Here is a 25,510-nt window from a genome sequence, read left to right as displayed (position 1 = left end):
TTAGAGTCACCAGTGTGTAGATACAGCCTCATTGGAAAATAGGCTTCTCTCTTAGGGAGTAAGCGAGAAATTGAGTAAGGGCAGAAAACCCCAATCCTATAAAACGCAGCTGGTCTGAAAATAATTACTAATTGACATTTGCTCTCTTATAGTAATGGACTTGCTTTCAGGTTTGGGGAACGAGAGAGGAAGATATGGATTGTCAAATTTTAATTAAGTAAAACTAAGCAACAGGCATGAATATGCACATACAAGAGACTAATTCCAAGCATGAGTTTCAACCATATGAGTATTTTAAATCTCAAATTGGACAATGTATTTGTAAACACTCACAACACACTCTACCTAAATGTTGATGTTGAAATAAAGTATGGATTCTATTATTTTATGAAGTGAAAAACAGCTTTCAGAAGAAAGGGAGTATAGCTTTAGTTATGCCACCTTAATGGAACTAGTAAGGAAATAAGATTTTCCTTATAGAATGAAGCTAAATAGGTCTAGGATTTCGGTTTCTCATTCAGTTAGCACTTAAGTAGTCAGCATGTTAGACACCAGGGAAACTAAGACACAATTCCTACCCTTAAGAAGCTTAAAGTCTTGAGGAGTAGACAGTCAACCAATAATTATAGTCAGAGGGATAAGTGTTATATCTACAGAAGGTTATGGGGGCATAGAGGATGTACTCGTTGACTACTATGTGATGATGCCTACTAGGCGATAATAACCAAAACCAACAAAATTATATGACTGCTAAGGAAATAAGGGAGGGGAAGGATGAAAGGAGGGAGGAAAAATTTTCCCTGCCTACTTAGAGAACAAAGGATAGGAAATATAAGTTGTATGTTTTTAAGCGAATGTCTCAAATTCAAAGACATAATATACTTCAACATCTACTAAGCTGCTTAAGTCTGATAGGAGAGTTATTAATGAGTCATGAGCTGCACAGTAGCAGTCCTAGTCACTGTTGTCACAAATTCTCCAGTTTAGGAGTCTTGTAGTGGAGACAAAATAATGAAGTTTAATTGCAGCCAGCTATTTAAATCAAGGCACCACTGATTTAAAAAAAAAAAAAAATCCTCATTAGCAACACTGAAGAGGATGGAAAGAATGGAAAGAAGGCCACCAAATGGCTGTCTGAGGTCATGATAGTTTGGTATGTTCATTACTATTGATAAGGGCATCTTATTAAAGCAGCAGACTTAGATTCTAAAAACTACATACTGGATCATGCTATTAGAGATCATCTAACCCAAATCTTACTTTATGGAAGGGAATAATTAGCTGTCTATTATGTATCAAGTTGGATTTTGAATTCTGCAAGAAAAATATTCTCTTTAAAAATGAGAAATACAGGCTCAGATACATAAGATACATTGCCCAGAGCCACTTCCCATAGCCCTGGAGCTTGGATTTAAACTCAAGCATGTCTGGTGCCAAAGAATTCTTTCTACTACACCTCAGAGTTCTTTCTGAGGCCCAGGAAGAGGAAAACTTGACCAAGCCACATGGCTTATTAGTGGCAGAGATAGGATTCCCACTTACACCTGGAAAAAGTCCATGGCAAAGGACACACACAGAGGCACGGTGGAAAAGGACTGATAGTAAACAACTTCAGCCTTCTGCTATGGTTTGGAATGACTAGAATTTTCAACTTAATCTCTTATTCAATCTTCAAAATATAGAGTTGACCCTTGAACAACATGGGAGGAGGAGTAGGGTGTGCGTATGTGAGACCCTCCGAGCAACTGAAAATCTGTGTATAACTTACAGTTGGCCCTCCATATCCGTGGGCCCTCTGTATTCAAGATTTCAAATACATTAATTCAACCAATCGTCAATTGTAGTAGTGTAGTACACTTGACCCTTCAACAACACAGTATGAACTACATGGGTCCATTTACACAAGGATTTTTTTCAATAGTAAATACTACACAATTGTAATGGTAAATACAGCACAATTGGAGGTTGGTTGAATCCACAGACATTGAACCATGGTATATGGAGGGTCAACTGTAAGTTATACCCGGATTTTCCACTGTGGGAAGAGTGGGCACCCCTAACTCCCTGTTGTTCAAGGGTCAACTATATTGGTAGTATGTGCTTGGGACTGGTTGTCAATACTGTATTTGAAGAACTAAGTGTAGTATATAAGTGGACCATCCTCTTAATTGTGCTATTACTTAAAACTTTCTTCTCTACAAGAAACTATTTCACATCATGAAGGAAAAAGTTTTTCCTAACTAACCAGAGGCGTTTCCTCAAATCTGACATCAAGTAACATGACAAGAAAGGCTCATTAGGTTATATAAATGTTTCAGACATTACATGAAATTTCTAAAAATCATATTTGTATTTGTATGGAAATATGTATGGAAATATGTTAATATAAGTGTTTCAGACATTACATGAAATTTCTAAAAATCTTATATGTTCTGGTATAATGTTATAAGTAATAATCCTAGTTATTACTTTAAAATGTATATCTCAGAAATAACTAATTTTCTTGTCAACTGCATTATTATGAACTGTCATCAAATCTTTAACCGTGGTCATTTTTAAGTCTTTTGTCATTTACAGACAGTTCTGGGTGTACTCTGATGATTTTGCAAATATGTTCCTATAAAAGGGTTTCATCTTCAAGAAATACATGGAAAAGACTCTGACAAGTACAGGTTTCTGGTAACGGACTGTACTGCTGAACTGAATGAATAAGCATTTTCAGAACTCTAATGAAAAACTGATGAACTCATAAAAGTGCTAACAAAAGATCAAGATGAAAAAAAAATTAATTACATGGGACTGAGTGAACTGATGAGGATGAGTATAATTTTTGTGACTTTCTGTCTGAATTTAAAAAAAAAAAAAAATTCCACAAGGACTCAGAGGCAAAGAATATACAAATCAATTTTCACTGCAAAGTAAAGGAGCTGTTACAGTGGAGGATTACTGGACTGAATGTCAATATTATGACATAGTATGAGTGTGTTTCATGTTTCGTAATTGCAATCATTGTTGCTTTTGTTGTGGTCATCCATGTACAATGCTTGGTGTCAGTCGATTTATCTCTTGTAAAAATAAAATACAGTGTGTGTGTGTGTGTGAAAAAAAAAAAAAAACTTTTGTGATTGACTTAAAGTCAAAACATTTCAAAACAGTCATTTCTTTTCACTATACATGTCTACTGAATTAACTATTTGGTTGATTATAAAAGTTAGATATATTTTTAGACTATATGTCCTCTTAGTTGACATTTCACATAATTTTTAAAAATTTATAAATTACAAATAAAAGAGGAGAAATAGATTTGCTGGCAATAAGTCTAGCAAAATGGAAAAACGGACATTCACTCAGAAGTGCTCAGGTCAAGCGGCTCAAACCTGGCATAAAGAGGAAATGGTGGGGGGAAGGAAAGAAAGAAATCACTTCCTATACCTGTGCAGCAATGAAAACAGTAGGGAATCTGAAGTCAGATTAGTCTCCCCCACTTGTTAATGTCAGGACTCGGAACAGATGCTGTTTACTCTCTATTCCAGACATTCCTTTCCCACTTCCCACCACTCTGTATTCCCTAACAGAATTCCAAACTGTTTTGGTAGCTAGTAGAGATCTTTTGTTATCTTTCCTCCAGCCCAGAGGAATAAATCAGAATTGGTCTAAACCAGTCATAGTAATCCCATTCCCTACTGACAGTGATTGGTTTTAGGATGTACATGTGAACCAGTTCTGGACCAAGAGATTTAAGGGAAAAACCTGCTGGGGAGTTTCCCATTCTAGGAAAAAAAACAGGGACAAACTAAGTTAGGAAAAGGTCTTTGCCCTTGTTCCTTCCTTTTTATTTAGAAAGACCGAATAAAGGTAAGGTGCAAGTGGAGTTGCAGCAGCCATCCTGCAACCATAAGGTGACAAGCAAGAGAAGGAAAAGCCAACATTTCTAAGGATGGAAAAAGAAAGGATACAAAAAGCCTGGGTCATGATTGATACAGTTGAATAACTGAATCAACTCTGAACTTCTTATTTATAAAAAATATTACTTATTTCAATAAATAATATTTCCATTTAAATCACAAGCTGTTAACAGAAAATTAGATTATTTCACATTAAGGTAATATTGCTAATCTGAATTTGAGGAATTTTGTAGGTTTAGTTGTATTTAAATAGTAAATCTGTTGAGTTTTATAATTATATAAGAGTAATATGGAATTTACTCTTATACACAGAAATTTATCCCTAGTTTTATTTTGTACATATTTAAGTAACATTAAATACAATGTTAAACATTATGTTTACATAATATAACATAGAACATTAAATATAACATGTTAGTACTTGGGATCTGAAATAGTTTTCCTTCAAAAGCGATTTATACAAATTGAAAAACATATTTCTTCAAGGAAGACTCAACATCATAAAAATGTTTATTCTAAGTTAATTTACATATTTAATATAATGCCAATAAAAACACTATTAGGCACTAGTCTAGTTGATTAGAAAGTTTATTTGTAAGAATAAACAAGTAAGAGGAGCCAGGAAAACCCTGAAAAAGAATGAAGGGGAAGCTACCTCTACCATTTACTAAAACATATTAATAATGCCTCTCCAATTTAAAGCATAGTAGTGGCACATAAATAAGCCGAGGGAAAAGGAAAGAAAATTCATAAACAGACCCAAATCTATGCAGAAATTTGGTGTATGATAAAAATATCATTTTAACTAGTGGGGAAAAGGACTAATTTTTATAGAGGAGAAATTCACATAATGGGAAAAGGACTTTTTAATAAATTGTGTTACAACAACTGGATAGCATATGGATAAAGGTAAAATTAGATCTGTTCCTCACTTTGCACATCAAGATAAACAAGATGGATGCAAGAAAAGAAAGCATACAGGTCCTAGGGAAAAAAAATATATGAATCGTTTTACAACCTGGGAGAAGGAAATGTCTTTCTGCAATCCAAAATCCAGAAGCAATGGATTTTGCTAGATAGATCTGAGTACATTAAAATTTAAAAACAACTTTTTTACATGGCAAAAAATATCATAAGCAAAGTAAAAAGACAACTTGGAAAAGTATTTTTAACACTTATAAGGAAAAAAAAATCCCTGATACATAAAAAGCTTCAAAGAGCCACTCCAGAAAACAATTTGGCAGTTTCTTAAAAAGTTAAACATAATTTACCATATGGCCCAGCAATTCCTTTCTTAGGTAATTATCCAAGGAAAGGCAAACATTATTTCCACACAGAGCTCTGCATGTGAATATTCACAGCAGCATTATTCATAATAGCAAAACAATGGAAACAACCCAAGTGTCCAGCAACTGATAAATGATTAAATAAATTGTGGTATACCTATACAATGGAATATAATTCAGCCAAAAAAAAAAAAAAAAAAAAAGAATGAAGTACTGATACATGCTACAACATAGATGAAACTTGAAAACATTATGCTAAGTGAAAGAAGCCAGTCACAAAAGGCCACGTACTGTATGGTTTTATTTACATATCTCCAGAATAGGCAAATTCGTGGAGACAGAAAATAGATTAATGGTTGCCAGGGGCTGGGGGAAGGTGATACTAGAAATCACTGAACTGTATACTCTGAAAGGGTGAATTCTATGGTATGTGAATTATAACTTAATTTTTTGAAACTGATAATCAACATAAACAGATACACGAAGATTTAATTCTTTTAGTAACTTAATATGTGACCTTGAGCAAATCACTCCACTTTGCCCTTTATTTGTCCATCTGTGTGAACAGCCCCTTAAAGCCTTCCTAAGAGGCCTGATATCCGTAATAAACTTAAGAAGTTGAATGAAAAACTATCTGATCAGATATGAATAAATACACAGCTTGAGGGAAAAGAGCTGACATTATAAGATACTGAAAGGAGTGCTTCTACTTCATAAAGAATGAGCCTTTCTACTTGTTCTCAACATATAATAATTTACTAGTTATCATTCCTTAAGAGCTTATGTGTCAGGAGGCATAACTGCTTTTCACATATTATCTCATTCTCACAGCCCTCTAAGGTAAGCATTAAGTATCCCAGTTTTAGAGATAAGAAACAGACTATGAGAGGTTAAATGACTTAACTAAAATAAATACTCAAGCTAGCCTTCAAACTCAGATCATTATCACTTCAAACACCAGTCTCTTTGCACCAAGGAATAACAAGAACAACAACGGACTACAAATCTAAAGTCTGGGTTTCTGAAGTCTTGTTTCTGCCACCTCATGATTCTGTGATCCTAGGCAAGTCAATGAACATTTGAGTTTCCTCATTAAGAGAAAATATTAACCCTTGCCCTAACTTACCTCATGGAATAATACAAAACAGCACTAATATATGTCAGTTAAAGCACTATAAAAACGTAAGAGATAATTATAGAAACAGAGTAGAATTATAGAAACTATTGATGAACCAAAAACATGTTGGAAAATGGTCAAATGATTTTAATAACTTACAGTCTCTCAAATGGTAATGGAATGTACTAAAGTAGTGATTTTAAAAACACCCTCAACAAAATAAACAAATGGGACCTAATGAAACTTCAAAGCTTTTGCACAGCAAAGGAAACCATAAACAAGATGAAAAGACAACCCCCAGAATGGGAGAAAATATTTGCAAACGAGTCAATGGACAAAGGATTAATCTCCAAAATTTATAAACAGCTCATGCAGCTCAATATTAAAGAAACAAACAACCCAATCCAAAAATGGGCAGAAGACCTAAATACATATTTCTCCAAAGAAGATATACAGATGGCCAAGAAGCACATGAAAAGCTGCTCAACATCACTAATTAGAGAAATGCAAATCAAAACGACAACGAGGTATCACCTCACACCAGTTAGAATGGGTATCATCAGAAAATCTACAAACAACAAATGCTGGAGAGGGTGTGGGGAAAAGGGAGCCCTCTTGCACTGTTGGTGGGAATGTAAATTGATACAGCCACTATGGAGAACAGTATGGAGGTTCCTTAAAAAACTAAAAATAGGATTACTGTATGATCCAGCAATCCCACTACTCGGCATATACCCAGAGAAAACCGTAATTCAAAAAGACACATGCACCCCAATGTTCATTGCAGCACTATTTACCATAGCCAGGTCATGGAAGTAACCTAAATGCCCATCGACAGACGAATGGATAAAGAAGTTGTGGTACATATATACAATGGAATATTACTCAGCCATAAGAAGGAACGAAATTGGGTCATTTGCTGAGACGTGGATGGATCTAGAGACTGTCATACAGAGTGAAGTAAGTCAGAAAGAGAAAAACAAATATCGTATATTAACGCATGTATGTGGAACCTAAAAAAATGGTACAGATGAACCGGTTTGCAGGGCAGAAGTTGAGACACAGATGTAGAGAACAAACGTACGGAAACCAAGGTGCGAAAGCCGCAGGGGGGGGGTTGGGGATCGTGGTGTGATGAATTGGGCGATTGGGATTGACATGTATACACTGATGTATATAAAATTGATGACTACTAAGAACCTGTTGTATAAAAAAATAAATAAAATTAAATTAAAAAATTTTAAAAAATAATAAAAAATAAAATAAAATAAAAACACCCTCAAGCACACCAGGTGTTATAGACTGAAAGTCTGTGCCCCCCAAAATTCACTTTAAATCCTAATCTCCAATAACCTCTACAGTATTTGAAGGTGGAGGCTTTGGGAGGTGATAAGGTCATGAGGGTGTAGCCTTCATAAATGTGATTAGTACCCTTATAAAAGAGATCTCACAGAGCTCTCTTCTTCCTTCCCACATGTAAGGACACAGTGAGAAGACTGCCATCTATGAACCAAGAAGTGGTCCTCACCAGACACAGAATCTGCTGGTACCTTGATCTTGGATTTCTCAGCCTCTAGAACTCTTGCAAAAAAAAATATGGTATTTTTGTTATGGCAGCCCTAACAGACTAATATCAGTTGCAAGTAGGGCTCTAAAATCAGAGTAGTTCCAAAAGCTTTAATTAAAAAGTTCAAAACCACTGTTTTGGGTATCATCTACTGGCATCTATCAAGGAACAATAAAACCAGGATTTCAGGCCTTACCGGAGAAATAACATACATAAAGCTACTATCACAATGCCTGGCACATAGTACTAACTCAAAAAAAAAGAAAAAAAAGAAAATAAAAAAGTAATTGTTATTATTGCTTTATCCAGCCATACTCTGGAATTACTAAATCCATTTGGAAAAACAAAACTATGGAAACTCAGGAAAAACCAAAAACTCAAAACCACCCTGAATATGCAAACACATCTAAATAAGGTTTACTGAAACTGAAGGCAAAAGATTATGAAAAATAGTTGAAAGAGTAAGTCATATAAGAAACTGTCAAAGGAACAGGTCCAACCTGAGAGTAAGAGATGGACTGGGGAGTGGAAAAGATGGAAAGAGTTAAAAAAAAAAAAGCAAGTGAGAAGAAGTTAGAAATAAAGAAGGATGATGTAAAATTGGTAGGAGTGAGACTTCATAAACCAGGACTGACTGAGGAAAAAGGAAGACTGAATCCTAGAATATTTGCAAAGGAATAAGATATACAGCTCAAATTAAGTATTGCCAACAATAACAACTATGAATCCAAAAAACACAATAGGTCTCAGAGACTCTCTTCCAGCTTTACGATTCTAGGGGAGGAGACAGTCTATATTATCATTAACATTAGGCTTACATGAGGCATGCCTATGTTCCAATAAGGAAGTAGAAAATAAAAATACAGGAAAATAAGCTACTTGAGGACCACATAAAATTCACCAATATATGCTCTTCTCTTCACAGTGCTATAAAGAAGCATTTTTCTAAAGAACTTTATTTTCCAGGATAAGCAGTTAACCTAAATTAAGAGGACCAAAGCATCTATTTAAAGAGGTTAAGTTACTAATAATCTAATCAGTAGATTTTATTTTTTCTTAGTATTTTTCTTCAGTTCTTCATCTTCAGAGAACTTTTGATAAAGTGAGAAGCTAAGCTCTAACTTGTCTGAAGGATATATGGTTATTAAAAAGCTAGTATTTTTATATATATTTTAGAGAAGAGTGATGGAATACTGAAAGATCAAAGTTTAGTTTAAGAAAGGTGGCAACTAAGATACATATCAACAACAAACGTTACATTAATTTTATAGTCCAGGTTAATTTTCCCAAATAATCTCCTATGGATCAGCTTCCAGATCCTCCTTAATCATGTCACAGTCCTACCTTTGTCTTCCAAAGCCAAAACGATATTCATTTTACCTTACATGTAGGCTTCTACCACCTCTTTGTACTGTGCATCCACTGACCTATCTTCACTTGTCAAGGTTTTCTCAGTTTTCTACTGCGTCTCATAGTCAGGTCTCCACTTCAATTCTTAGTTTCCTTCCCCAGTTTTTCCAACCATTCTCACCACCCCTCTACTCCACTGTTTTAATTTATAAGATTCTCCTTTCTCTTCATTCCTAGGACCTGCTTTCACAGTATTGTATCTCCTATCTAAATCTCCTTTTCGATCAGTTTTTGTACATATTAATCTTCAGAACCTAAGGTATTTCTTCTCTAGTCCTTATCCCAAGAATGTCTACCAACCCATCTCTAGAATCCCAAACACACACTCTTGACTACCACATACCTAAGTATTTTTCCTACCCCTTTTCTCTTTTCAGTCACTAGTCTCCAGAATCCTATCTGATACTACAAATATCCCTCAAAACCAACTGCCTGTTCAATTACCTCTGCCTTCTACTTCTCCCAGGTTCAACTCATTACACTCTCTCTCCTACACCTTAGTATCCCCCAACCTGGCCCAAGCCATTCAGCAACCTAAATTCCAAAAGCCAACACAGCTCCTCCCAATTCCAGTAAACGACGGTTTCCCCCAAAACATTTTAAGTGGCTCCTCTCAGTGCTTCATTAATTGAATCTTATCAGATCAGTACATAGCTTCCACCAGACCTATTTGCCCAGCAAAAATCAATTTCCCAAATCTTCCTCTTCAAGCTTCCCAGACCTTACCTCTGCAGCACGCCATTCACTAGACCCTATTCCTAGTCATTTCTCAATCTCTGGAGCCCATGGTTACTCTCTAAGCCCCTCAGCCCTCTCCCTCCTCACTCCTCCCCTTATTCCCTACCCTCCCTTCTCAGTACATTCTTATCACCCCTAACAGTCTTCTTGGCTGTGTTCTCCATCTTTCCTTAGGCCTGTTCCCCCCACTTTCTCAGTACCCCTTAAGAGACTTAATCTCTAAGTCACTTCCTCACTCCCAGAATCTGCCTCTTACACCCCTAGGAACTCTCTCTAGAACCTTCTGTTCCCTGGTTGTCTTTTCCGCTCCAACCCTGCCTCAGGTGTTCTCTGTTTCCCCCAGCTTTTTTCTATTATCTAGTTCTCAGAAAAACTAGATAAAGATTTACTCTCCCAAATCTTTTCCGAATTCTTCTCCTAATTCCCCTCAACTTTTCTCTCCGTCGTTTCCCATTTCCCTCAACCATCCCTGGCAGATTTCCCCTCCACCTTTGTCACCGCTCTTCTCCCTTTTCTCAAACCTCCTCCACCCCTTCTTCTGGAGGTACCTCCTACATGTCTTAAACTATCCTCTCAGCTTCCTCAATCTTTGCCTCATTCCCTTCTCCCTCCAATACTATTTATCCTCCAATTTCCATTGACTTGGCGCCTCCCCTAGTCCCCAGATCTGCCTTCTACTTCATCTAAACGTCCCCAGGCCGCCGCCAACCTTCTCTCCTATCCTTAGCCTCCCTTGACGTGCCGCTCTAAACGCCCAGAGACACCATTCTTCAATGGCCGGGCCCTGGCCTCTAGGGAGAAGGAGTACGGGTTACTTACCCCATTCGCATCTTGGCTCCGCTCTGACTGCTCCCGCTGCCAGGTAGAGGAGGGCGAGGGGGCAGGCGGCCGAGGTGCATGCTCTTCTCGAGGGCCGACATGAAAGGGAGGCCGCAGGCAGTCGAACAGTAGCCGAAGCTTCGTCCCACGCTAAGTGCGGCCCAACTGGTCACACGGCTCGCTCCCCTAACGACGCCCCGTCGCCTTTGGATAGCACCCAGCTACCAGCAGCACCGCCCACCGGCTCCGTAAACTCCACCCCCTCGCCCCAGTGCTTCCACCGGAAGTGCGCACCAGCCTCCACAGAGAGAGCTGGGTAACAGAGTCCCTGTGATCCCTCAGACCCCAAGCGGAGAACTCGACGACCCTCGCCGGAAAGAGAAGCGTTACTGAAGGCAATGCACCCTGGGCAATGGAGTCCTCAAAGGGCTTATCCCTTTGCGCTTGCGCAGCTGGAGGCGACCGCGTCCAACACCGCAGAGGTAGTGTAGCAAAGCATCCTGGGTGTTGTAGTCTATTGGCGGGAAGGAGTCTTGGCGCCTCCCTTTCTCATGGCTTCCTAGAGGCTGTTAAAGGAAGAATCGCTTTCTTCCTGCCTCCCAAGTTGCCCAGCGGCGCCGGTTGCCGGGGAACGCCAGCGCCGTGGGCAGGGATGGCTGGAGGCTACGGCTTAGGTGCTGGGCCCGGAGTTGAATTGGTGAAGAAGAGCTGGGGCTCGTCATGAAACAACGGAAAGCCCAGGGACCTGTGGGCGGCGGTAGCCGCCAGAAGAGAGGTAATATGAGCGACCAAAGGTTGAAGAAAGCGTAGTTGGGCGGAGTTGGGGGAGCAGGGCGCGAAGCATTCTAGGGAGACCTCCCACAGCCGCCTGTTAAAAGAAAAAAAAAAAAAAAAAAAGGGATTGAGGAGGGAGAATAACCAGGGAATCAGAAGGTTAAAAGAGAGGGCAATTGGCCCTCCCGCGAATGGAAAGGATATAGGGGCTGGAGTAGGGGGCAAAGTGGGTGAATAAATGGGACGAAGTGAGGGCTAAAAGGGGACCCTTCCAGAGGAAGGGAACAAAAAAATTGTAGGAATGTTTTGGTTTTACTTTTTAAAAATTGAGGTATAATTGATATATAACATTATGTTAGTTTCAGGTGTACAACATAATGTTTGTATATATTTCGAAATGATTACCACATGTCTAATTAGCATCCATCACCATACATAGTTACAAACATTTTTTTTTTTCTTGTGAAGAGAACTTTTAAGATCTACTTTACAGCAACTTTCAAGTATACAATACACTATCATTAACTATAGCCACTGTGCTGTACTTTAAATCCCCATGACTTAGGGGTGTTTTTGATAAAAGTTAAATGTGTGGGGATGGGAGGGGGGAGGTATAGCTTTGCAGGTCCACATAGAACTGGAAGAAAAATAAGTTGGAGAGTATGTCAATAATCCTAATAGGCAGGGATCACGTTTTACACATTACTGAATCCCCAAGAGCTAACACGAAGCAGGACTTAGTAAATGTTAATTGAATGACTGAAGCGTGAGACAGTCATGAATCATGAAGGGCTACAGGTGGGAGTAGGGAAAAGATAGTTGTGGAGGAGAGAGGAAGAAAGACTGCGGAGTGACGGTGTGGTAGGGTTGGAGTGGGGTGGCGGGGGTTAGGGCATGAAGATCTCTGAAGGATTTGAGATGATGGAAGAGTGTGTAGCAAGAGGATCTCATCAGGTTAGTCTGCTCAAAAAGAAGCAAGCTTATGAAGAGACCAGGGAAACGTGAGCTGCAGCAAGAACAGTCACCCTGGGAACCCAGGGCAGATCATGAAATGAAATGGAATCTCTACAGGGCTGCCTCAAAACAAAACAAAAACTGGGTGACTGCACTTCATAGTATAGGCAAAGAGGTATTAGGAATAATGATAGTGCATTAGGCCATTGGATTGAGGACTGAAGGTGCAGTCTGGGAATAAACCTTATCCAAACTGTTTAAAGATAACTAAGGCAGTTTTGAGGCAATGCCTTTCCTTCCAGGAATGATGGGAGGATATGAAACAGAAGTGTGGAAGTGTTCAGTGCTGGTGCTGCCTATGTCAAACCAGTCAAGCATATTTGGTTGATAGGAGGAAAATCAAAATAGAAATAACGTAAGAATGTCCTTCTCATTATACCACATGCATATACAGTAATACTCATGTATACACCTGTGTGAAATTTTTATATTGAAACTAGTTATCCATAAAGATTATGGTGGGTCTTTTCTTCACTAAAGAAAGCAGAGAGGCTGTTCACTTTAGAAATCCAAAGAATTAGTTATAGAAATTCCTGATCTGATAGACTCCAGTATATTTTTTTCTTGTGAGGCATGACCACTCCCCAGGGAAAAGTGAGAGGAGTAGAAAGGTGTGTGTAATATTGGAATGACTTCTTAAATCTCCTCTAAGTCATGGTTAGAAGATACCGTGAATAGAAGACAATCAGAGTCATTAAAGGAAAGCTTTATAGAAAGCCATGATTAATTGCCTCATTTACATTTTATTATCTGTCTAAAAGCCATAAATATTATGAACCCAGCACTGTGCTAAAAGATAATGGCATAATCTGAAGACGATAGTTTCTGTCCTCATTGTGTGATATCGGCAGGAAGAAAAGACACAGTTTAAGGTGGTCTTTCTTGAAGTGCTGAGTTGTAAGGTGTAGACTTCATTTGAGAACTGATTGACAGGAGTTGTTGCTGTTTTATGTTTAGTGATGGTTTTAAAGTAAGAGAATTAGGTAAAGATAACATATCTTCAAAACTGTGGGGCTTCCCTGGTGGCACAGTGGTTGAGAATCTGCCTGCTAATGCAGGGGACACGGGTTCGAGCCCTGGTCTGGGAAGATCCCACATGCCGCAGAGTAACTAGGCCCGTGAGCCACAATTACTGAGCCTGCGCGTCTGGAGCCTGTGCTCCTCAATAAGAGAGGCCACCATAGTGAGAGGCCCGCGCACCGCGATGAAAAGTGGCCCCCGCTTGCCGCAACTAGGGAAAGCCCTCGCACAGAAACGAAGACCCAACACAGCCAAAAATAAATTAATTAATTTAAAAACAAAAACAAAAAACTGTAGTCATTGCAATAATCAGAATAACAGTACTTGGAAGAAAAATTTCAACTACTTAATAGATTTTTTTAAACCTGTATACTGTATCATTGTATTTGTATTTTTCATTTAATATCTTTCAGTTAAAGAGGAGTTTGTATTAGCGTGTCTTAAGTTGGTATGTTCTTTACTTACAATTACCTGAATCAAATCCTGAATACTAACTAGTTGTCAGGGTGGCTTAAGTGACCAGATAGGTTATTCTGTGGTCTGGTTTGCTAGTTACTTCTCATGTATTAGAATAAATAGAATAAGCCTTCTCTCTGTAGAGACTAAAATGTTTGTGTGTTTTCATCCTAAAAGCAGATTATGTGTTTTCTGTATTTAGACTAAATTTCGACTTAGTATTCTTGGATTCCTCCACAGGTTTAAGTGACATTTCTCCATCTACAAGCCTACCACCCCTGGTTGAAGGCCAGCTACGCTGCTTTCTGAAACTTACTGTTAATAAAGTCATATGGAAGATTACAAAGCCTCCTGCTTGTGTACTTGTTCGAGTGAGATGGTGGGGAGAAACATCAGAAGGAACACTCTTTTGTCCCAGGAATGCATTGCAGACCGAACCAAAAGCTGTGAGAACAACTACACGTTATGCTATTCGCTGTGGTCCAAAGCAGTTTACCTCTTATCTAACAGGTATGTTTTTGTCTTATCATTTCACCTGTAGGCCTAATAAGAAGCATGTGATTATGTTGTTAACAATAGGTATTATTGTGTACTTAGTATCTATGGCATTGTTAATTATTGAGGAGTCAAAGAGGTTTTATAATAGCCACCATTATTGAGAGTATACTATGTGCTACCAGTTGATACATATTATTTCTAATCCTTAATAACCCTGCAAGGTAGATATTTTCTCTGTTTTATAGACAATGAAACTGAGGTTCAGAGATAAAATGAATGCTCTATAAGGTTACATAGTTGACAAATGGCAAAACTAGGATTTGAACCCACTTCTCTCTGACACCAAAACTCATGCACTTGGGCTTTCCTGGTGGCGCAGCAGTTGAGAGTCTGCCTGCCAATGCAGGGGACACGGGCTCGAGCCCTGGTCTGAGAAGATCCCACATGCCGTGGAGCAATTAGGCCCATGAGCCACAACTACTGAGCCTGTGCATCTGGAGCCTGTGCTCCGCAACAAGAGAGGCCGCGATAGTGAGAGGCCCGCGCACCGCGATGAAGAGTGGCCCCCGCTTGCCGCAACTAGAGAAAGCCCTCGTGCAGAAACGAAGACCCAACACAGTCAAAAATAAATAAATAAATAATTAATTAATAAAAATAAAGGAATTCCTTTAAAAAAAAAGAGCAGACTAGATTTAAAAAAATAAAAAAAAAAACTCATGCACTTGTCACCACACCATGCTTCTTTAAGGAATAACTGTAGTCTCTACTCTGGGACTTACATTATGCTCAAGGAAAGATGATATAGATATAAAATTTACCAATAATACAAGATAATACATCTTAAATACCAACTGAGTGGTTTAGTGAGTTAATAGTACAGGTTTTCAGAGAAGGGAGGATCCCTCTACTGGAACCAGGAGCCAAAATTTCTTCATTTCTGTTAAAGGAAAGCATTCTAAATGTACTGTGTTATTTCTCTATTCAGGTCAAGTTTTCATACAAACACATTTTGGATGGTGGACTTATCAAATCAATTCAGTTCAAGTCAGTAAAAATTAAGCATTTATCATGTAAATATTGTTGGGCTAAGAATACCGGAGAGCCAGAGGTGAATTAAAGATTAACTTGTCCTTAAGTTTGCATTCTTTCAAGAAGAAAATTTTGAAGACATCAAAATATAAAGAAAAAAAATTCAGTTATTCAAAAAATATGTATTGAACACTTAACATGTGCTAGATGTTGTGCTAGACACTGTGGAGATTACAAAAATGAATCAAAAAATTTAATCAGAATGGTATCTAATTCTAACTAAATGCACAAAGAAGTTTAGTTACAATAGTAGGTAGAAAGTGATAAGAACTTTTAAAAGATACACATAGATATTTCATTAAGAAAATAAATGAGACACGGGTGAGCCTGGCTGTTAGTAAATAACCAACAAATGTTGGTACATTTCCCTTATTCTATATATGCACGTTATTTTATAGTCTACAAAGCACTTTTACACCTATTAGCTCATAGAATTTTCAGAGAACTTGCATGATTAGGTAAGACAGGGACGGTGATATGTTAAGTAAGTTGCCTAAAGTCATATAACAACCATTAAGCAACTGCCATGTAAGAGGATACTGTGCTATGTGTTTTACTTGCAATACTCCCATTCCTCACACAGCCATGATATAGTTATTATGATGCCTATTTTATAGACAGCTGTGGCTTACACAGAAGTAGCTTGTGAATGTTGGAGCCACAACACAATCACAAATCTTCTAATTGTAAATCCAATACTCCTTTCACTACAGCATTGAACAAAGGGTGAAAGTGAACCACTTTCTCAACTTTGGTAAGAAAATATTCAGAAGTTACACTGTCCTGAAATAATCTCAGATTGCATATGCATGCATTTTATTTCTCCTGCTGTAAATTAGGACCATGAAGGTGTTAAGTCTAAGCAACCAATTGATGAATACAGTTAAGGAGTTTATTTCCATTCCTTTTAGTTCTAAGTGCTCTCGACCTTTCAGTGTTCCAGATATTATTGAGAAATAAGCAGTAAAATACTCCTGAGAGGCAGGGACCAACCCATGCATCTATACAAGAGAAGCCCTTTGTCCAGTTCAAAACTAGAAATGGTGAGAATTTAAAAACTGAGAACTTTTTTATTGTTGCTTTTTTATTTCAAAACTAAAGTCTGAGTCCTTGCCAAATATGTAAAAAATATATATATACTCTCTTAAAGGTATTTTCCTTATCAAATACTTGATATTCTAAATATTTTTATGTAATTTTTTTCTCCATTTGAGGTATTTGTCATTGCTCTTCTCTAAAACTTTGTTGTCCTATTGATCTTGGGTTCACTCTTCCCCACCCCCTGAATAATATGGTAAGTGCATAGTTTATTTGAAAATAAAATGATTTTTTTAAGTAAAAAAATTTTGTAATGTATATTCCTCTTCCCACTTCCAAAAAAAAAAGTAAATGAAAACTGTCTGCCTATGTTGTAATTGTTTCTGATTAGATATGGCTGTGCTGGTGCTGGAAGTAATCACCAAACTTGAACATCTTCCGGTTGGTAGAGTTCAGATCAGTGGACTAGCCCAGCTTTCTCCAACCCATCACATCAATGGATTTTTTACCATTGTTTCACCAACATCTAAGAAACTTGGAGAACTCCAGGTAAAAATATTATAATTCTCTGCTACATAGAATAAAACCTTGGGGGCACAAATAGTTGAGTCTGTTTGTAGAATGGGTAGGTACGTGACTCCCACATACCATGCAAATTCCCACTTCATGCTTTTGTTCATGTTTTTACCCAGACTGTCATGTACTTATTTCCCACTTATCCATATCCTCTTAGTGCTTTGCTGCCCATCTTAAGTTCCAAGAGACCTTCGCAGCTCCTACTGCACTCATTCTTCGCTGTACTCTTTATTAAATTCAGAATAACATGAATTACGTAATCATTGTTCAGTTATAATCCTACATAGTCTCCAAAATTTTGTATTTGTAGTTTCCCTTTAATTTCCCTTCCTTTTAGTTTCTATATTCCCTGGGAGACAGGACAGTGTTTTCTATTTTCTTTGTTTTTCCCACAGCTCCTAACATAGTGCCAAGCAGTAATGGCTTGTTTGACTCATTTAAGTGGTATCTTAAATGAGTCAATAGACTACGATTTTAATATTGTTGAATAAACTGTTTTCATTTTTTTCAGTATGAGAATTGCATCTCCATAACCAGTTGTTGATTGTTCATTCATTGATTCAGCCTACATTTTTTTGATATGCTGTTATGTGCCACTAACTTAAGATACAAAGATAAGAGGTGGGCCTTTCAGTTAGTTTTCCAAAGTCAGGTAGGAGGAAATAGAAGAGAGTAACAAGTAGAACGCAGTGTGATATTGATACACATATACTATAGATATGTACAGGATCGTGGGAAAGAACATAGAAGGGTCTCTTTCTGAGGGAGACTCTGGGAGTTCTTCCTAGAGAATTCTGAATATTCAAATCCTTGAGAAATTTATACCTTGTCAAATGTATTCTAAAATATGTATAGAAATTTAAGCAGGTATTTAAGAAAACAGTTCAAAAAAGATGAGGAAAGAACATATAACATTACCAGATGTATGAACCTATTATAAAACCACAAGCACATAATTGTCAAAGGAAGAGAATAAAGTCCAGAAATAGATTTAACTAAGTAAAAGAACTGAACATTTTCTATATTCTATTTATCATATTTTTATTTATAATATATTGAAAGATAGTGACACCTTATGGTGGTAACTTCATGGTAAAATGGGACTGGTTTACTCCTCCTTTTCTGATAATGGTACAGATTTGCATCAGACCTGCAAAAACAGTTTGGCATTATGTTTCAAGAGCCATAATAATTATCATATATCATTTACCTCAATAATTCTACCCCTGGGGTCTTATATTAAGGAAATACCATAAAAAGAGAGGAAAGTTATATGCTTCGGACTGGTTATGGAAATGCACTTTTAGTATTGAAAAAATGAAAACAGTTTATTCAATGATATTTAAATTGTCTATTAGTGGAATATTTTGTTTCCATAAAAGATAAAATTATATAGTTATGATTGTGTAGCAACATGGAAAATTATTTTGGATTGATGACAAAAGAGAATTAAAATTATACCCACATATATGCATATGATTAATGACTGGGGAAGAAAAAACAAGGGAAAATAAAAACAGTTGGAGTGTAGAATTCTAGGTAGGTTTTTTTCCCTATATTAAAAAATGAGATATAATTCATATGCCATAAAATTTACCCTTTTAAAGTATACAGTTCAGTAGTTTTTAGTGTATTCACAAGATTGTACAACCATCACGCTAATTCCAGAGCATTTTATCATCCCAAGAAGGAACACTATACCCATTAGTAGTCATTCCCCTTTTTACCTTTCCCCAACCCCTGGCAACCACTAATCTACCTTCTGTCTCTATATATTGTCTATTCTGGACATTTCAAATAAATGATGTAATATAATATGTGACCTTTTGTATCTGGCTTCTTTCACTTGGCATAATGTTTTCAAGGTTCATCCATGTTGTAGCATGAATCAGTACTTTATTCCTTATTATAGCTAAATAATATTCCATTGTATGGGTATATTATAGCACATGTTGTTTATCCATTCTTCAGTTGATGGACATTTGGATTGTTTCCACTTTCTGACTTTTATGAATAATGCTGCTATGAACATTTGCATACAAGTTTTTTGTGAACAGATGCTTTCAGTTCTCTTGGGTGTATACTTAGGTGTAGAATTGTGGTCATATGGTAACTATGTTTAACTTTGATGAACTACTGGACTGTTTTCTAAGGTGGTGCATCTTTTTTCCCCCCTTATTTAAATGTCAGTTGATACAATAATACTTGTATGTTTTTTATTTAAATGCCATTGTGTTCTTTAGAGAATTGTTTTAATAGAGCCTTGGAGACAGAGGTCAGATTTTGAAAGATTATGGAATAAGTAAATAAGTAGTAATTACAGTGAAGAAGTAGAAATAACAGAGATTTCTTTCTGTTTCCCAGATAAATGGCAGCGAAGAGAGGGAGAGGTAGTGTGACCTAATGGAAATAGCACAAGACTTGGACATGGGAAAACTGGTTATGAAAACATTTCTGGTGTTCATTTGTACTCTCTGAGCTTCAGTATCGTATTTTATAAAATGAAGATAATAACTTTTACCTTACAGCATTGTTGTAGGGATTAAATGATATGAAAAAAATATGAAAGCACTTAATATGGTACTTAGGCACATGACAGGGACATGCCAAATTTACTTGAATTGGAGAGAAAAGTATTGATAGTGGGTAGCAGAATTAAGAAGTTTGTTGCTACTTTAGAAGAGGAGTTGGCAAACTTTGCCCAGTGGACTAAATCTGGCCTTCTAACTAAAAATGGTTTTTATATGTTTAAAGGGTCACTTTAAAAAAGAAGAATGTGCAATAAAGCCTAAAATATTTACCCTCTGCCCCTTTACAGAATGAGTTTGCTGAGCCTTTTTTAGAGTATTAGAGACCTGATTTGTTTTGTAGACCAAGAGAAAAGCAAGTGAAGAAAGATATTGAAAATAAAAGAGGATAATTGAGCAAGTAAGGTTTTGAAGAGAATTAGATGGGAATGAATTTCTATTAAGAACACAACTGATAGGGGTTACCTTTGGAATGGAGGAATTACAACAAGGAGGGAAAGAGGAGAAACATTTTGAGATTGATAACATTGAAGGAGTTCATGCTGATAACTTTTTTAGCAACATTTATTTTTTATTTTTTTGGCCACACCACATTGCTTGTGGGATCTTAGTTCCCCAACCAGGGATTGAACCCCAGGCCCTTGGCAGTGAGAGCACGGAGTCCTAACCACTCGACCGCCAGGGAATTCCCATTAGCAACACTTATTATATGCATGCCTACCACATGTTAGGCACTACGTGTTTTATTTCATTTAATTTTTTTGTTTTTATTAAATAGAGATAGATATGCAAAAGAATATCTTAGATGTATAAGATATAAAAATAACCATACAGTGAACACCCATTGGCTCCTCAACTAGGTTAAGAAATGTTAATAGGAAAAAAAAAGAAATATTAATAGAATAACGGAAAGAAGCCAGGTTTAGAGATTCATCCGTATTACTTTGTGTATCAGTAATTCCCTTTTGCAGAATCCATTGTATGGATATTACACAATTTTCATCCATTTGCCTTGGATGAAACCAGGCAGATAGCCTTGCCTTGTTCTTGTTCTTGAGAGGAAAGCATTTGGTCTTTTCACTATTAAATATGTATTAGATGCAGGTTTTTCATAGATGCCCTTTATCATTGAGAAAGTCGAAGTTTTCTGAGAGATTTGATCATAAATGAGTATTGAATTTTATCAAATTCAACTGTTGCTAGAGGTTAGAGGTGAGAAGAGGGCATGACTACAAAGGGAGTTTTTGGGGGGTGATGGAAGTGTTCCATATCTTAATTATGGTGGTGGTTACATGGATCTAAACATAGATTAAAATTCATAGAAGTGTATATTTACAAAAATGTCCATTTTACTGTATTAAATAATTTTTTTTTTAATGTAGCAGATCAAATGTGATGATAAACAGAAGTTGTCCCTCTACCTCATGTTGGGACGTGTCTGGGGACTTTGCAAACTGGAGCACATACCCTGACTAAAGCCACTAGTCTACTCCAGCTAATTTTTGCCACAATGGGATGGAAACCCAGCATTGCTGGATCTTCTGATTTTTCAAGAGAAGCCAGAAATTCAAATTTTTACATAAAATCTGTTTTCTTAATCACTGTTAAATAATTTTGAAATCTTTTAAAATGCTATATTGACTAGCGTAAGTCTGAAAAATAGACATACTAATATGTTCTCTCCAATATCAGATGTTATAAATGTAGTAGATAATCCCAGAACTCACCATTTTATACTAAAATTACTTCTTTTTAAATTCCCCTACAAGATACTCTGATCCTTTGGGTCAGGTTCCATGTTTTATTCATCTCTTTGCCCCAGGCAGGTAGCACAGAGCCTGGCACTGAACTAGTATCAACAAATATTTGTTAATTGAACAAAGGAGTTAGGCCAGCACCTATATTTTGATTGTAAGGTGGGTGTGGCAGATAACTGGACTTTCCTTTTCTTTCTCACTGGTAGTAAAGGCCTTTGAGTTGTTTTGGGACTAGTTCAAATTTGCTTAGGGCAAAAGCAAAACTCTGGCCAGCCAGCAGGTTATTGTTAAGGCCAGGGACGCAGCCTTTATTCTCAGTGTCTCCTTTGTTTCTAGAATAAAGTGGCAGTCTTTTGGCAAGTGATGAAAGGCAAGGGACGATTTTCTGACACTTATATTTGGGCAGCCAGGATTTTATGTGATCCTCTTATAGCAGTGACTGCACAAAGTATTTATCCCACTGCATTCCGGTCATTTGTCTTTGTAGAAAATCTTAATGATGAATAGATTTAAAGGACTTTATGCTACCTGGTTCATGAACAAAATTCTCCTCATCAAGACTCAAGTGTGTTTATTGAGTCTGTGCCTTGGCAGTTTCTCCACATAAATTATTCCATTGACCTTCCCAGAGACTTCTTAAAATATTTAACTGCAATCTTTCATTTTTGTCTTAGGCCATTCATCATTATGTGACTCTCTTTGGCTACTTGAACAATTCCTTCTGCTGTCTATGTCATTGTAACTGAACTTTCAACACTGCTCTTCTTTTCTTTTGGAGTACATTCTTCAATTTCTAAAGTTTTGCTTTAGGCTCTGTTTTATTTTTTATTCCTACATTAGGCTTTTCTCCATCAGGCTTTTCAGAGACCTGGAAAGCTTTTTAGTAGAGTGCCTGAATTCAGAGGAGTTGGATGATAAAGGAAACTTCAAGTAATTACTTTTCATCTTAATGTTCCTCCCTCTTCACCCTGCCTCATCCCCAGCATAGAACTAGGGCCTTATTTTTCTCAAATAGCTAGCAATAAGGATGCAACAGGTGCTATGTCATTCTTTTATTTTTCAGACCATTAGTCATTATTATGCATACTTGTACACTAAGTGTATTCTTACACTGATTAGTCGACAGAAAAATGAATAAGACAGTTCATGCCTTCAAGGAATTCATAATCTGATCAGGATGACAAATAAACTGGAAGTACAAATACCTCCTTTAAGTCTCTGCTTTTTTTTTTAATCTTCAGATTAGGATAATATACTTTCCTGACAGTTATATCATCACTTCAGCTTCTCTATGTGAGGAACATAGCACAGTTTCTGGCCTATTGTGAAGTGTTCAATAAATGGTGTTTATATTAATGGATAGATACAAAGTAAGTAGAAACATGAAAAACGGAGTGACCATAACATGTCTGCCTGGACACAAAGAAGTTTTCACAGAGGAAGTAATGCTGGAGGAAATTTGCACATGAAGACATAAGGGAATGAAATATAAGGTACATTTAGAAAACTCTAAGTAATTGGTATATCCAGGAGAGAGAGATGGAGGAGGGGAACACAGAGATGAGGCTTCTGAGGTAGGCAGGAATCTGAACTAGATCTTACAAGGAACGGGGCCATTAATTTATATTAGAGAGTCTTAAAATTAATCAATGCTATAAAAAAAAAAAAAAAAAAACTTCTGATACATTACCTGTCCCTTTCAGGTCTCACTTGCCCTGGAGCCTTTGTCAGAAACTTACGACAGCTACAATCCTCTTCCTACCACTGACATGACAGAAAATGTGCTTTTATCTGAACAAGGATTCAGAGAATATACTGAAGCAGGCAATACTCAGTTTCTGGTTCCATCAAGGCCTCAGAGGATCCCTACCACCAAAATTGATGGAAAAGAGTTAGCAGCCAACAGCAGTAGGTCAACCACTCCAAGGTAATTACTATACCTAATACCAGTCACTGTCTGCTAACTCCCAGTGTACTCATAATTTCCGTCTTTCATTTGTGGTTGTGTAAAAGGTTAAAGGTAGTCATTCATTCAGCAAATAAGTATTAAGTACTCACTATGTTCCTAGTCCAGTACCAGGTGCTAAGCATAGAAATTAATAAGACACAATTCCTACTTTTGAAGATTGCTCACAATCTAGTGAGGAGGCCAATATACAGATAAATAAGTATGTCTAAGTCACATAGAGATGCCATGATAGGTGTACATGAAGGGAAGGAGGGAAAAAGCAGTGTTTTGTGAAATGGAATGAAGTAAGAGAAACAGATTTTGATTTTAAATAGTTATCAGGCGTTTGCTTTGTGTCAGGCTCAGCACTGAGCTCTTTATTTCATTGTCTCACTTTAGCCACAACCATACAATGATAGGTAAAACATCTATTATTTATTTAATTTGGGAAATGAAAAACATATTTACAAAGTCTGAGCTACACTGCTGTACACCACTGATCCACTTTCTTTCTCTGACAAAATAGAATGTTACCATAATGGATAATACACTGCTGAAGTTCTCCTTTATTTTAAAACAGGGGAAAGGACCACTTGTACTTTGCAGAGAACTCTGATACAATAAAGGACTCTTTCTTTGGACTACAGCACCATCTTAATTCAGGACAGAGTTTAGAGTCTATGACTCTGAAAGGCAAAGCCCCACAGAAGCAGATGTCCCTTCTCAACAGTTCTGAATTCCAGCCTCAAATTAGGACAGTTGCCAAGAGTCACAGTGACTCAGGCATTCTTTCTTCACACAACCCTCCTACCAAGGACCTTCTTTTAGGTATGTATATATTTGTGAACTGAGACTAAGCTATATTTATTGGGATTACTCTGCTTATTAGGCAACCTACAAAGAGAACCAAGACTTCTGTTTGAACTAAATAGCCAAATAAAAGTGAGTAATCCTACTAGAATCCAGAATTTCTAACCATTTAAGGGCAGCTCTATTGAACCACTGAGTTTCTTCTAAATAATTACTGGGCACTTATAATTTTAAGTTTAGGGAAGGAACCATTTAAAGTGAACCTGGGTATGGGAGGAAAGCCTTTATCATAGAAAAATATTAGTCCTGATTTTTTCCGAGATAATTCAAAGCAAATAAGATTTTTGTCTCATCATCAGAATTTACTTATACTGTTGTGCAGAGGCTAGTACTAAACCTGTTTCATATTCTGAAAACTGTTGGTTTCAGTGGGAACATTCAGTGCACAGAAACTGCTGATCTTACTCCTGGGTATTAAATATGACTGACAGCCAAACAAGTAGAAAGGAGTCAGTTTACCTGTGTAAGGGCTTACACTGAAATTTAAAAAGGAAATAGGAATGAGGTTGGATTACCTCATTTTAGGTAGTGGTATTATATGAAAAGCAATTTTGGTACCTTATGTTACACTGTAATGGTCAACCATATATCTCTGTGACATCAAGAGCATGACATAAATTTGTCTCCATGCTCACAAGTAAAATTTCCAAAGTAGAATATCTGCAGCGTTAGTAAAAAGTCTTTTAAATTAAAACTACTTGGACCTCTGTGGGGTCATGATCCATAGACTTAGCAAGTCTTGTCTTATCTGTGGAGCTGGATGGGGGGAATGTGACCATTGTCTGATGTCCATAGTTCATTTCCTCCAGAATGTTTCTTTCCTCAGATTGTGTTACTCTGAACCATTTTATTTTTTATTTAACAAAGTACTGTACTTGGCTATTTGCAGTGTTTTCAAAACCTAATGTTTCTTTTTGTGTGTTTTTAATCTTCAATACTTGGTGCAATAGAAGCTGCAAAGATGTGCCACTTTATCTATGAAATGGAGTTTTGTATACCAATAAATTCTAGTTTAAAGACAAAAAAAAAAAACTACTTGGATACAAAATTTACATTAGTAAGGATTTTTTTTTTAATGAAGAAAGACATTGTGTTAATAT

General features: G+C 37.0%; 2 protein-coding genes across 7 annotated transcripts in view; one reads left to right on the top strand and one right to left on the bottom strand.

Moving 5' to 3' along the window:
• The window catches only part of PPME1 (protein phosphatase methylesterase 1), a 77,111-nt gene extending 65,996 nt beyond the window's left edge, over positions 1-11,115 (bottom strand). For both annotated transcript variants that reach the window (XM_082343207.1, XM_082343206.1), the window contains exon 1: positions 10,843-11,115. Coding sequence is in view for 1 of the 2 variants with exons in the window: in XM_082343206.1 (XP_082199332.1) it covers positions 10,843-10,943 (101 nt within the window). In the remaining variant the exon portion in view is untranslated. The remainder of the gene's footprint in view (positions 1-10,842) is intronic.
• A 124-nt stretch (positions 11,116-11,239) lies between these two features.
• Positions 11,240-25,510, top strand: part of C2CD3 (C2 domain containing 3 centriole elongation regulator) — a 125,949-nt gene continuing 111,678 nt past the window's right edge. For 4 of the 5 annotated variants that reach the window (XM_082343127.1, XM_082343126.1, XM_082343128.1 and 1 more), the window contains exons 1-5: positions 11,427-11,617; positions 14,347-14,616; positions 17,123-17,280; positions 23,296-23,519; positions 24,121-24,368. In XM_082343127.1, coding sequence (XP_082199253.1) covers positions 11,563-11,617; positions 14,347-14,616; positions 17,123-17,280; positions 23,296-23,519; positions 24,121-24,368 — 955 coding nt within the window. In that variant the 5' untranslated portion in view covers positions 11,427-11,562. Of the gene's footprint in view, positions 11,325-11,426; positions 11,618-14,346; positions 14,617-17,122; positions 17,281-23,295; positions 23,520-24,120; positions 24,369-25,510 lie in introns of those variants that run through there. The other variant, XM_082343130.1, reaches the window with a different exon arrangement.

This window comes from Balaenoptera borealis (genome assembly GCF_965194805.1).
Source record: "Balaenoptera borealis genome assembly, chromosome: 11".
Classification (NCBI taxonomy): Eukaryota; Metazoa; Chordata; class Mammalia; order Artiodactyla; family Balaenopteridae; genus Balaenoptera; species Balaenoptera borealis.
Note: the sequence above shows the minus strand (reverse complement) of the source record. Positions and strands in the feature narration are given on the sequence as shown.